We start from the raw sequence: 11,725 nt of genomic DNA on the forward strand, positions 1-11,725 counted from the left end.
CAGTGAGGATGCTCTCAATGGCATAGCGGTAGAAGGTCCTGAGGATGCGGGGACTCATGCTGAATCTTTTCAGTCTCCTGAGAAAGAAGAGGCATTGCTGCACCTTCTTCACTGTATTGTTTATGTGTACTGACCATGTAAGATCCTCCGCCAGATGTACACCTAGAAAAGAGAAGCTGCTCACTCTCTCCACAGCACTGCTGTTGATGGTGATGGGGGTGTGTGCTTCTCTGCACCCTCAGAAGTCCACTATCAACTCTGTTGTTTTTGTGACGTTGAGGGTGAGATGGTTGTCTCGGCACCAGTATGTCAGGGTGCTGACCTCCTCCTTGTAAGACCCACCACTGTAGTGTTGTCCGCATACCTTACAATGATGTTGGAGTTGCTTGTGTCTGTGCAGTTATAGGTGTAGAGTGAGTACAGGAGAGGGCTCAGTACACACACCTGTGGGGCACCAGTGTTCATTATGACGGGATACAAGGTGATGCTGCCCAGACTGACCGCTTGGAATCTGTCAGACAGGACGTTAAGGATCCAGCTGCACAGAGAGCTCGTCAGAGCTGCCTAGATCTTGCCTTTTCCTGTCCAGCTTCGAGGGAACGATGGTATTGAATGCTGAGCTGTAATCGGCAAACAGCATTCTCACATACATGTCTCTGTTCTCCAGGTGCGAGAGGGCAGTATGCAGTGGCAGGGCTATGGTGTCATCAGTGGACCTGTTGTGGCAGTAAGCAAATTGTAGAGGGTCCAGTGAGTCGGGTAGTGCAGAGCAGATGAAGTGAATGTGAATGGCCAAAATGCAATGGTAGGTGTGTGTGGCTGGAGTTCTTTCTCTCTACCATCACCAAGAGATTGTTAATATGATAAAAGAGATCAGAAATTGTTCAGTAAATTACATTTTTTTGGCATGGCTTTAAGAATATTTGTAGACTGAAACCCTGAAAACAATCACTGAAAATTATATTCAGTCCTTAAGTCGAAAGCTTGTTACACTGTGGGATTTTGGCCTGTCTAAAAACCAAAGTTGTATCCCAGGGAAAAATTTAGAATCCCTGCAAATTTCAAACACTGACTTTGTAGATCAATGAGATCATTGCATTACTGTATCTAGGGAGCTGGAGCAAGATGGATGTACTGTATGAACAATCTGACAAAACAGGATGAAAACACATTGAAGAATTATAGTATCTTTGGTCACAGCTCCAAAACGGTGGTTCGGTGTTATGTAGTGAGAGAGGTTCAATATTGGTAATTTCACAAATTAAGAATGATCACAAAATGTGATTCCAGTTTTAACATACGCCTACTAACAAACAAGCAACAGAAATGCACAGGCTGTTCAGAAGCTTGCTTGCACGATGTGTCCTCCAGCTGTTATGATAATGGAGCCAAAGACCATGTAGAATGAAAACGGATAGCTTAGGAATCGTAGCAGTGTGTTTCAGGCTGTGATACAGTGCGTGTTATCATTGTCTTTGTGTCTTACCCAAGTTTAGTCCATTTGCAACTTGGAAATAAATTTTAAGATTTCTGATATTTCCCTTTTTGTTTCCGCCTTAAAGTGGATACATGAGTTCAACTGACACTTTTCACATGTGGAGGAAAATACATTTATAACTGATATGAAGAGAGGACACTGATAATACACAGACAGATAAAACAGAGATGAAAGCACAGACCAACCACCCTCCTCCAAGTATCTGCTTATTTTGTTGCTGCTGGTCAGCAGCAGCAGCCACCAACCACCTACAGGCAAAGTAGCACATTTAAAGGAAAAGCTGACAATGACTCCTGGTGGTGACCAGGAGTCATGTTTTCAGTTTTTCTTCTAATGATGTTTTTTTGGATTGAATTTAGAAAATATATTTGGTTTTTATAGTTATCTTGAACAAAACAGAAATCATCACATTGTTTGGAGCAATTTTCCCAAAAAGATTTTTATGAAAACACACATGGAGAAAATAAAAACATTAAAAAGTATAATTTAACAAATAAACACTTGGGTCAGTGACTGAAAAGTAATGATAAAGTTTAAGATGTTACTATTTCAAAATAAAATCTCCACCACAATCAAACATTACAGTGAAGTGAATACATTTGAAGAAAGACTGAAGTAGCTGTAACCTGTGACACAAAGGTGTACATTTGATAGTATGCAAGAAATCAAAACCTTTGCCTGTTATACTAAAAGTACAAAATGTAATTGTGAATAAAGAAAAAATGTTCCCAGATCATTTTCACTTCACTAAAATGTTTCAGCTTAAATGAACTTCTGCATTTGCTGTGTATATGATTGAGTTACAGACCACTGGGCACAAACGTTTGATGGGTCCTAGCTCCTTACATGACTACTGCTTTCTTACACTGTCAATCCAAATACTGACGTCATTACTCTGGTCCAATCATCTTCTCGCTTGCCTTCTTTGAGCCAATTAGCCTCTGCTTTGCATGGTTTAAATTGGTGCTCTCCACCATTCTTCCTTTCAGACTCCTCCCCATTGCTATCTCAGACACAGAGGAGTTCTGTCCTACCTCAATGAAAATACAAACTTCCTCGATCTAAATGACACAAAGTAAAGTTTGGGAGGGTTTAGGCTCCCAGTGAGCAGAGGGTAATTCAATATAAATCCATCTACTTACCAAGTTTACACTGGGACATGTGTCTTTTTTTATTCTGTTTTTTGTAACAGTGGTGATTTGAGTGTAAAAAAATATGAATTAATGAAATTTAGTTTAAGGTGGGACACAAAGATCATGTAGTGACTTAGCCATTCATGGAGATGCAACAATGTACAGTGTTGTGAAAAAGTACTTGTCCCCTTCTTTTCCTCATTTTTTGTGATTTTGTCACAAAAATGACACGAGTAAGTACAAAATGTAGTTTTTTATGTTGATGGTTGATGATGATTTAATTTATTAAGGGAAAAAAGCTATCCAAACCTAACTGGCCATGTGTGAAAAAGTAATTGCCAGTGCCATCCTTGGCATAAAGAACTGCAATTAAGTGTGATAACCAGTAATGAGTCTTTCACATGGCTGTGGAGGAATTTTGGCCCACTCATTGAAGAATTGTTTTAATTTAACCACAATGGAGTGTTTTTGAGCATGAATGTCCTGTTTAAGGTCATGCCAAATCCTCTCAATCAGATTCAAGTCCAGATTGTGACTAGACCACTCCAAGACCTTTGTTTTGTTGTTTTAGCTATTCAGTGGGAAGTTTGCTGTTGTGTTTTGGATCATTGACCTGCTTCCTAAGCTGTGTGTACTTGAGCTTCAGAGCACGAATTGTTGGCCACACAGTCCTTCAGGATTTTCTGGTATAGAGCAAAATTCATGGTGTGGCACTGTTTTTTACTTCAAGTCATGTTTCTCTATTGCTATTGCTTTATGCTATTATGCGTTTTAAACTAAACTACAGTGTAGTTTAACTAAACTAAACTACACTGTAGTTTAGTTTAGTTAAGGTTAAACTAAACTAAACTTTAGCCCATCCTGGAAGACGGCAACAACCAGTTTACTGCCAACACTTACTTATCACTCATGCTTTCGCTTATGTCCAGATCTGTCCTGCTTCCACGGCATCTCCACACCAGACTAGCAGCTATTTATAAACACAATATTCTCAAAACATTTTGGGAATTTTTACTTTTACACAAAGTGATCACTAAAAATCTTAGTGTTTTAATTACCAACAGTTTAACTTCAGTGTAATCAACCAAAATCAGTTACTGCAGAGTGGTGGGGCTGCTTTCAAGGGCTCCCTTAATCACACGGATTTGCCACATATTTGTTTTGGATTTTTTTTTAACATTTATTTTTATCCCAAATGCCCCACTGACACAGCCCTCAAGAGATCTGTGGTTCCTCCCGGGACTGCGTCAGGGGGCTTTTGCTTGTTAGGGAAAGGTGTGAAAGGGAGAGTGGCTAAACTGCTGGTGCAGAGTATCAGTGCATAATCTGGTTAAAATGACAGATTAAGGTTTAAAGAGATCTCTATCTATACAGTAGTATTCACAGTTGATTTTATGTACAGTAACTACATTATTGGTTACATTGTGCTGCAAAGGAAGCAACAGCATTATTATTAAAAGGTGTTTCCTTCATTCTGTTGTTGACATTTTTATCAGGCAAGTTTTTCCAGCAGGCGATGGTGGAAAGAACGAAGGCGTGCCAAGATCTCCTCCAGAGTGGAAGGAGGAGTCAAAATACACAGCCTGAGAGAGAAGGAAAAAGAAACACACCAACACAACATTAACATATACTACCTTGAAAAAGAACAGTCACATGAAAACTACTTACATTTTTAATGTGTTTAGATCACCAAGCATTTGACCTTTGGAATAGTGCCTGCATTTGCTCGATTTTACCAATTTTAAATATATACAACGAAACTAAATAGAGCCCTACATTTCATAAAGTTACAAATAAAGGATCCAGATTGTGTGCTAATTATTAGAACCTAATTATTAGTATCTGATTAACTAGTACTTATATAGCATTTCTTGCACTTGCTCTAACTGAGCACTAGAAGCACTTTATTACAAGACATGTTTCCCTATTCACACACATTCATATAATGCTTTAATCTGTACTAAAGTGTTAGCCAGTAAGCGTGGCTTCACAGAAAGATCTGTGAAACTGGTTTATTTTATTATATGTCTTTGTGTTGTTTCTGTGCTGCTAACCAACCAGGCTAGCAATAGCTGACAACTCTGTAATATGGCCACTTCTGGCTTTAAAAAACAACAACAACACAGTTAGGGACTTGAATGTTAACATTGAGGCTTCAGAAACCAAAGAGTGACAGTTCGTGGGTTAACTTAATCTTTTACATACAGTTTGCTATTTAAGATTTTTCAAAAACCTCTTTAAATAATGCGGTAGGAATGAGAATGCAATTCCAATAAAATTAAGCAATTAGCAATCAAAAAAGACCCAAGTAAAAATGTTAATGAGATAATGGTCAGCACAACAGCATCAGCAAACTGTTTATTTTGTCTACAAATCATTCTCTACATTTTTTTCACAAAATCACACATTTAGGGGACTAAGGGCTAATTAAAGATCTGACTAGAAACATAAAATAAAATTTTACCTGATGTGATAGTTTTTATCTTCCTGTCCATTCTCACAACCTGCCCCCACACAAATACCCTCTTCTCTCAGCAACCTCTGACAGTAAAGCACATCCGCCTTCACTTCCAGCCTCTGAAATTAAAGACAGTAAAACATTGTATCAATTTATGATTTTCACTGTTACATAAAAATGCAAGCAATTAAATGCTGGATTTTTAATGTTAACAATTTTTTTTACTCATATATACTGCTCAAAAAATGAAGGGAACACTTGAAAAATCCTAACTTTTCCTGACTGAAATCCTTACTTTTGGTAAGATTATAAATCTCGCTCATCCAAGTTGTGGGAGACGAAAAAATGCTTCTCCCGCTAAATTGATTCTTTCATTCACCCAAGTGACAGAAGAAGTGACTTGGGTGAGATCCAAGTGAAGAGAGACCTTTTTTTCTTCAGGGTGCATTTATGTTCCCAAACTGGGAAGTCTAATGTGATGTGGGGCAGTTTATAAGTTAATATAAACTGCAGTGGGCTTTTATTTTGACATTATTTTAATCTTAAAAGCAAAGCTGTAAAAACATACTGGATTAAATTTTACCCCTGAAATTTAAAAAAGTAGGAATGTAAAGTTCCCTGAAATCGAATTAAAAAAAAAACAGGCACACAATCAGAATAACATCCATATTTTTATCTTTGAAATCTCACCTTAGCCTCCTCTACGATGTGAGGTGGCAAGTGTACCCGGGGATAAAGAAAGAGTCCTGCCATTGATGTCTGACAGCTCATCCCTTCTACTCTATTCAGAAACTCACACGCCCGTTTAGCATTCTGGGAAAGAGTATCCTCAATATGATGAATCTCCTTTAAGAATAAAATAAATATTACTGTAGGCTGGGGAGCTCCTTGAAAAACACTCATTTACTCAACTGCAGTTTTATTCAACATATTGTATCTCATATCCTCTTGGATGCTATGGCTCACTGGGTCATGCTGACGCTGCACCAATGCTGTAAATATTCACAAGACTTTGGATTCACCTAACAGAGTATATCAGGGAAAGGAACAATCCCCCTGCCAGTTTAACAGTTCAAGTGTTATGATAATGGTAAATGGCCTGCATTTGTATAGCGCTTTTCTAGTCCATAGGACCCCAAAGCGCTTTACACTACATTCGGTCATCCACCCATTCACACACACATTCACACACTGGCGATAGCAAGCTACATTGTAGCCACAGTTGCCCTGGGGCGCACTGACAGAGGCGAGGCTGCCGCACACTGGCGCCACCGGGCCCTCTGACCACCACCAGTAGGCAAACACGGGGTTAGTATCTTGCCCAAGGATATTTGGCATGCAGCCAGGGTGCAGCCTGGGATCGAACTACCGACCTTCTGATTAGTGGCTGACCTGCTCTGCCACCTGAGCTACAGCCACCCTCAAACACCCTTATTGGGATGTTTACATGCCTACATGCATTGAGTTGCTGCTGTGTGATTGGCTGATTAGATATTTGCATTAATAGCTGAGTCGGTGTACCTTATAAAGCATCTGCTAAATGTACCATGACAACATGTAATGTGGATGCTGCGGCTTATGATGATAAACCAACAGCAAATCTAATTTCTCTGCAGTTTCCTTTAGTTTTGTGAATGTGTTTATCCTTGTTAAGCTCCTTATTGCATTTTTCCTACAGCATAACTGTTTTGTCTCCATGATTACACTTTAATACAATGCATTTACCAGAGATCCTTTTTGATTAAATAAAGACGTTACCATAGGACAGTCCCCTTACCTGTGTGTATGAGTTATAGGAAGAATCTTCAGGTCTAGGTGGATTAACACTAAGTTCCAGTGCCAGCTGTGGTAACACTGAAGCGCTGGAAATGACAGTTAAGTACTTTTTCACTGCTGGGTCAATGTTGATTACCTCCATATACCCTCCTCTCAGACCACCCCTAAACAAAGCAAATGCAGAGTTTAATAAACAGCATTGATTAACACTGATGAATGCTCTATCATTCAGGAAAGGAAATTCCAAAAGGTTAATTGTATTGATCTGGACATTGTATTTTCAGAGGCAGAGAAAACGCTTCTCGAACTCATTCCAGTGACTCCTTCAGTCACTCAAACCAGTGACTGACTAGGATGAGTGACAGAATCAACTTTGTAGGGTGTTCTTATATTCCCATCAGCAGTCGATTTGTATATTAAAAATGGACCCTATCGAGATGCCAACCACTTTTATGCTCTGAAGCTTTAAGAAAAAGTCAATTTTAGAGTTATTATATTTGAAGGCAAAAGTGATCATATTTAGACATGAGTGTTCATTTATCAACTAACAGTAGCAAGCTTGGTTAGAAAGTCCATAAACTGTACAAGTACATAGATATCTGTGAAATAGAGCTAACTAATAAGGACATTGGGATAATAGGGACAATGACTAACACATGTTGAGGTTAGACATTGATCATTGAATGACACTCACTCTCCTATGTGGGCTGTGGAAATTGAATGGAAAGACACCAGCTCCATTGTCTCAGCATACATTTTACCCATCTCAGACAGCACTTTCTTGTAGGAAATAAATTCTTTGTCCTGGCCGTACACACTATCCTGGTGCACCTAGACAGTACAAGTGACCATCAAAAGAAAAAGTGAAAAGTGAAAACCTGCACAACTCCTCCAAAGGGCAAGGGCTAAACTAAAACAATGAGGTTTTATGATATTTGAATTACTACGTGCTGACCTCGAGCTGCTTTTATAATAGCCCACTGCTTTCTGACCTTGGAACTATGATCTTGAAGGATTACATACTAAAATTGTGTATTTTATTGTCTTTACCCATATGGTTGGAGAAGAATTTGCTTATGTGTGATTTTCTGAAACATTATAGCATCATTGTGGTAATAAAAACTGTTGTATAGCTCTCTCCATGCCCTTTTTAATATGACATATTACTTAACATGGTTTCTTGAAGTCAACCTTGGATGCTAACAATGAAAGTTTGAAGACAATCTATAAAAAATTGTGGGTAATATAAGTTTGTTTGTTTTTTTTTTTACATATTTTTATATTTGGTTTCACTTGATTTTCACAAACATTAAGTCAGCTCGAGCTGTTACTGGTAGCTACCATCACACAAACTTTGTACATGATATTTTGAAAACTGTGGAGGTTAGACTGCTAACAAACAGGCAGGCAAAAACAGCCAGACTGATGATGTACTCTTTCTCTTTGAGGGGAGAGTAAACGTTATGCTTGTGGTCACCTCTTCAGCCAGTATGATGAGGCCATTGGTAGCAGCAAAGTGAATCACCTTCTCAATAGTTTCTCTGTCTTGCACGTAACCTACCAGGGGAAAAGTCACATTATTGAATGAGCTTCTATGAAGTAGCTGTAAACCACAAATCCACATGTGCAGTGCAAACAGCTAGAAAGAGACTCACATTTTAGTTTTTATTTAACTCTTAGGCTTTAAGACAGTTGACCTCTTAGCATGATATAGTTTTAAAAAGAGGACGAGGATTCTCTTAACGTATACACGAATATAGAATAGATCAAAAGCTGTGCAGGATGTACCAACAATGGGCTGCTCACCTGTAGGTTTTCCTGGGTTGCTGATGTATATGGCTTTGGGCTCACAGTGGACTCTTCCAGCCTCTAAAGCTGTATGCAGCTCATCCAGGTTTACAGCCCAGCCTTGTTCTTCAAAAAGACGGTATGGAACCAGTGCCAGCCCAGTCATGTCCAGCAGCATGGGCAGAGTATGTGGACAGGGCATGGGGGTCAGCACACCTGTCTGAGTTTTGCCCTCTCCGCTGGTAAGCAGGTTCAAAAACACCTATAGTGCAAAAATTATGTTGTTTTTGTCATACTAATAATAATAATAATAATAATAATAATAATAATAATAATAATAATAATAATAGATGAAAATAGTGGGTAGTTTTGTGCATGATCAAAAGATGTGGTTGCAGCAAAGTGGTGAATTCACAGTAAGGAATGGTGTGGGACTGATACACAGTGGCGGTGGTGCTCATGGTCAGTGTTCGGTTACATCAAGCATAGCAGAGATTAATTTTAATTTAAGCTGAAGAGAGTTGATTACAGCTTAGACTCATTCACTCAAGTCCTCCTTTATGCCAGTTATATACTATGATAAAGACACTGTTAGTGTAGGAAATAGAAATCAGTCTAAATAGCTGGGGGGGTTTTTGTTTTTCATTCACTGCTTGTATCCTAGATACAGATTCAAGCTAAGTACATTTGTATTCTCGTGTGCTGATATTTTTATATTAAGATACCAGCAGGTTCAGTTACCTTTGTATAAAAATAGATGGTAGAATTGTCCTTCAAGGAGCTACCTTTTACTTTCTTACTCTGAGTACATTTCAGAGTCTGCACTTGTTCGCTTCTGCAACTTCTTAAGTGAAGAAGTTGCAGAAGTACGTTAACTTTTACTGCATTTTACTTTTCCTTTTTCTTGGCTTTGCCAAGTGGTTACATTTCTGGTGGTTACAAGTTAAAGGAATGGTTGGCCTGCGTCTCACAATCAGGATTTAAAGTGTCTGTCAGAGTCCAGAGAATAAGAATGATTTGCTAAGAAACACACCACATCACTCACAGATTACATCTGGTGGAACACCTTTCCAAGAATTGGCCAATTTTTAAGCATTTCTTAAGTAACTAATTATACAAAGCAGAAAGATATAGCTTTATTTAAAAAAGAAAACAAAAAGAAACCTTCATTAAAATGTTCAGTATAAAGTGTCACACCGACAAACTCTTCTGTAATCCAGTAGTTAAGATAATGTCTTCTGGATGAGAAGGCACGCCACCATCTCGCCTTGTGATAAATTCAGAAATGCTTTTCTGGACTTGTGGTAAACCACCGGAGGTTGTGGAGTATGAACCTGTCACAGGCAAAGTGATTAGACTGGCCAGCAGAAGCATTTATACTCACTTTGTGCATTGCTTGCAGATATAATTGTTTTTTCTCACCCACACTCCCTCCAGAACACATGTCCAGAAGCTTCTGTGCCCTTTGCCTGACATCCAGAGGAAGGCTTTTTTCTTTGAGGAGCTCAGGGTACAGACACACTGCCATAACCTAAGAAAGCAATCAGAAAGTGATGTGCTCAGGTTGACAGAGAAGTGCAGGTAAAATTCACAGATGATACATAAAACACCAACCTGGCGAATAAATGAGATAGGTGGCATTCCTGCCTTGTGTGGATCACCTGAGCTGACATCAATCACACTCTTGAAGGGTTTTTTTACACTCTGGAAAAATACATCAGTGTTTATCAATATTGACCGTTTTTTAAATTGACAGCTAAATTCTATCTATGCCAATCATGTACTTATCTCTTTAACCCTTTGACATTTGGTTTTCTCTTGGCTAATTTAAACTATATAGAGATAGAGAATGAATTCAATATTAACCATATATGACATAACCATAGCTTATACTTGTGGTTAAAAATGTACACTCATCCTCATCCATTTCCTTGACGTGGAGGTCAAGGAAATGCTGGCCTTTTTTTTTGAATAAGTAGAAGAATAAGAGAGCACAAGGGAAAAAATAGTCTGATCTGTGGCCTTAATATTTATTTGGTTTTCAGACATTTCATTTGTAGTAACTATCAAGTTACTATATATATATATGTATATATATATATATATATATATATATATACCACACCACCCAGCACTAGGTGCGGTGACTCCCAAGCTAGGCGAGTGGCTCCAGCAGATCCCGAGAACAACATCGGAAATCTCTGTCCAGAAGAGCGCAGTCCTGGGAACAGCTAAGATACTGCGCAGGACCCTCAAGCTCCCAGGCCTCTGGTAGAGGACCCGAGCTTGAAGGATAAACCGCCCGCAGGGGCGTGCTGGGTGTTTATATATAGATAGATAGATAGATAGATAGATAGATATACCACAGGTGGATATAATCCTTTGACAAAAGAGGATAAGCTGCAGATGTGTGGTTGACCAAATTGAATGACTACTATTTACTATTAAACTGCTAACAATGACTCATAATTTATACTGTCTCTCAACTTCTTTACAGCTGACTCACCTGTGCAATCTGCTCTGAGATGCATGCTGCTAGACCCTGCAGGTTCACTGGGGCTCGGATCCCACGCACCCTGGGATTCACGTCCTGCACAGTGCTCATCTCTCCTGATTCAACTGTCTAACTGATCAAGGTCCAGTGAGAGGCCTGGAAATACACTCAGGAGGCGGGTACTTTGTAATTAGAATACCCGCCTCCTGATGAGTCTGGTCTTTAAGAGAAGACGGTGTCAGATTATTCAGCACCTTTTAAATTCAGATTTAGAAAAGAGCAAATGAGGAGAAACTAATACGGAAGAAATATACTCTTTCCTTCAAAGTTGCTGCTGACTGGTACACTCCAGGCTAATCACAGTTTGCCAGTGGTAACGCAATAGTGTTATCTGATTATATCTGAAGTTTTTGTGCCTTAATTGTTAAACTGCCTTTAATATCTGAAATTGTCCATATGACTTTTTCAACTGTGACACTTTTTGTATAAATAAAGCTTAAAAATGAATTTTACATACTTGGATATCAGCATATGTTTGAATCGGAATCCTTTGTAGTTTTTCTGCAGTCTGTTCATTT

At 38.8% G+C, this 11,725-nt stretch overlaps 1 protein-coding gene across 1 annotated transcript; it reads right to left on the bottom strand.

Moving 5' to 3' along the window:
- Positions 1-1,935: 1,935 nt before the first annotated feature.
- LOC147309806 (alanine aminotransferase 2-like) lies at positions 1,936-11,267 on the bottom strand. The gene is made up of 11 exons (XM_086268851.1): positions 11,160-11,267; positions 10,268-10,357; positions 10,076-10,184; positions 9,851-9,987; positions 8,672-8,915; positions 8,343-8,422; positions 7,560-7,696; positions 6,867-7,029; positions 5,780-5,935; positions 5,096-5,208; positions 1,936-4,214 (listed from the first exon to the last, which is right to left on the bottom strand). The coding sequence occupies exons 1-11, from the start codon at positions 11,256-11,258 to the stop codon at positions 4,124-4,126; spliced, it is 1,419 nt and encodes a 472-aa protein (XP_086124977.1). The 5' UTR covers positions 11,259-11,267; the 3' UTR covers positions 1,936-4,123.
- Positions 11,268-11,725: the final 458 nt, after the last annotated feature.

This window comes from Aulonocara sp. 'chitande type north' Nkhata Bay, linkage group LG17, assembly GCF_057382095.1.
Source record: "Aulonocara sp. 'chitande type north' Nkhata Bay isolate Kocher_YH1m ecotype deep benthic linkage group LG17, A_spYH_male_GT1.1, whole genome shotgun sequence".
Taxonomy (NCBI): Eukaryota; Metazoa; Chordata; class Actinopteri; order Cichliformes; family Cichlidae; genus Aulonocara; species Aulonocara sp. 'chitande type north' Nkhata Bay.

Bases quoted from the DNA above. Each gene is read 5' to 3' on its own strand.
- LOC147309806 (XM_086268851.1), bottom strand. From the start codon at position 11,258: ATGAGCACTGTGCAGGACGTGAATCCCAGGGTGCGTGGGATCCGAGCC. The intron at 10,358-11,159 runs GTGAGTCAGCTG...GTATTTTTCCAG, and splicing joins TCTCAGAGCAGATTGCACAG to AGTGTAAAAAAACCCTTCAA. The intron at 10,185-10,267 runs GTTGGTGTTTTA...TTGCTTTCTTAG, and splicing joins CTATCTCATTTATTCGCCAG to GTTATGGCAGTGTGTCTGTA.